At 34.5% G+C, this 2,065-nt stretch overlaps 1 protein-coding gene across 9 annotated transcripts in view; it reads left to right on the forward strand.

Moving 5' to 3' along the window:
* The window catches only part of SGSH (N-sulfoglucosamine sulfohydrolase), a 79,984-nt gene that overhangs the window by 25,435 nt on the left and 52,484 nt on the right, over nucleotides 1-2,065 (forward strand). For 8 of the 9 annotated variants that reach the window (XM_072414959.1, XM_072414952.1, XM_072414953.1 and 5 more), the window contains one exon: nucleotides 939-1,095. The exons of the other annotated variant lie outside the window; for it this stretch is intronic. In XM_072414959.1, the coding sequence (XP_072271060.1) occupies nucleotides 939-1,095 (157 nt within the window). The remainder of the gene's footprint in view (nucleotides 1-938; nucleotides 1,096-2,065) is intronic. 9 annotated transcript variants of the gene reach the window in all.

The following is a 2,065-nucleotide window of genomic DNA, read 5'->3' on the forward strand; positions in this document are numbered from 1 at the left end:
ACGATCGCAGCGGGACCAGGTAAGTGATCGCTAAACCCGAACTTTTCTCACTGTATTTTCATACAGTGAGAAAAGTACGGGCTTAACGATAATTGCAACTTTTTTTAGATGGGAAAAGTACGGGCTTAACGGTTGGGAGGTTAATATACTTTAAGGCTCCTATTTTGATTAGTTAATTGATAATTCAATCATTAATAAGTATTGTGATAAAAACAATAGTATCAGTCCTATTAAAATATTAATCCAATTCTATAGAATTTTGAGAGGGTATTTCTTTCCTAAAGATTGTAACCCTTAACCCCCGCCACCGACTTTTTTATTTAACAATTTCCCTTCTGGAGCATTTTTTAAACCCTTGCATGTTAAAGCCTACAGTTAAGGAAATAAAAATTGCTCAAACCTCCAATATATTTTCTGTTCTTATATCACTGTTATTGTATCATTTCATAAAATATCAATAAAATGTCATAGGATATCAGCATTTAAAATACCACATTTAGGATGGTGGTAAGGACCTGCGGAGGAGTGAAGAAAAAAGAACAATTCAAGGTAGTCATTAAATAACTATTTATAAGATTAAAAACTTTTTTATGAAAAAATAGGGCTTTCAACAGAATGTTAACTTCACATGAAACAATAATGATTACACATCTTTGTGACAGTTATGTTTGTAAATTTAAACAATTATGGAGAAAATTAGCATGATATAAAATGAGTAATCATGTAAATGATATGCAATTATGCATTAAACAAGAAAAAAACGGGCTGTCTGATTATAAAATTTCATTTTTATTCAATTTGGGCTAGATACATGAAGTACAAGCTGCTGTGGACTTGGCTACCTGGATCAACAAAAAAAGATCTGTTAAATTTGGCCGTTGGGTAGATTTTGGATTATTCAGATAATTCCTGATAACATTTGGTTGTTTATTACACAGGCCATTTTTTCTCTATGTTGCTTTCCATGATCCTCATCGCTGTGGACACTCCCATCCTCAGTATGGAGCATTCTGTGAGAAATTTGGAAATGGGGAACCTGGAATGGGCCGAATTCCAGACTGGAAACCACAATATTATACGCCTGATCAAGTCCAGGTTAGATCCATGAGACCTATGATTCTTCAGTAATAATGATTTGTTTGAAGGTGACTTTAAAATATCAACAACATTAAATAGTGTTTTGTAAAGGTGAAGACTCTCGTCTGCTCAATAGTAAAAATAATTAGAAGTATGCCCATTCTGGGCATAGGAGGGTTTATTATTGTTAGATTTCAAAATGAAAGAAAAGGGGTTTACAACAGTATACCCAAGAAAGGAAGACTTCCAGAAAAGCAGGGAGTTGTGTGACACAATAATGTTTATGAAATATCTAAAAAGTATTGCAATAAGTAATAAAAGCAAGACCTAATATGGCAGCAGCAAGATAGAAAAAGAGAGAGACCCAATCCTGGATCTGGAACTTACATCAAGTAGCATTAACCACTTTTTTTGGAAAGATACACACCTGAATGATTAATTATATTAAGGTGTGTAAGTATTAAGAAAGTGTGTGATCATTATACAAATATTAGATGAAACCAAATACAATCAAAAAGATTATTTGAAAAGCAAAGGGGGATTGATTTGGGAATTAGTTACATATAGAGCTCAAAAATTCATTGGGGACATACTTTAACAAATGTTTGTTTGTAAGCGTTTTAGTCCTAAGGCAGAAATATATATACTGCCGTTTTCAAAGCCACCTTAATATTCTTCCTGTTTGTATAGTTAATTGTGCAAGTTCCAGAGTGTGCCTCTTACATGCAAAGCAGGTGTGTGTACCATTCAAGAACTGATTTAAAAAATCCTAAGGTGTCCAGCAGATGGATGCCTACATCCTGGGCTTTCAAAACAGACAGCTTGGGCACCCGCATCCACAATGAGAGGGCAGCAGGGCAAATGTAAAGACATCGAATATTCATATAGGATTAATATAGCGCCAACATATTACGCTGCGCTGTACATTAAATAGGGGTTTCAAAATGACAGACTAATACGGACAGTGATACAGGAGGAGAGGACCCTG

This window comes from Pyxicephalus adspersus, chromosome 6 (genome assembly GCF_032062135.1).
Source record: "Pyxicephalus adspersus chromosome 6, UCB_Pads_2.0, whole genome shotgun sequence".
Lineage (NCBI taxonomy): Eukaryota > Metazoa > Chordata > Amphibia > Anura > Pyxicephalidae > Pyxicephalus > Pyxicephalus adspersus.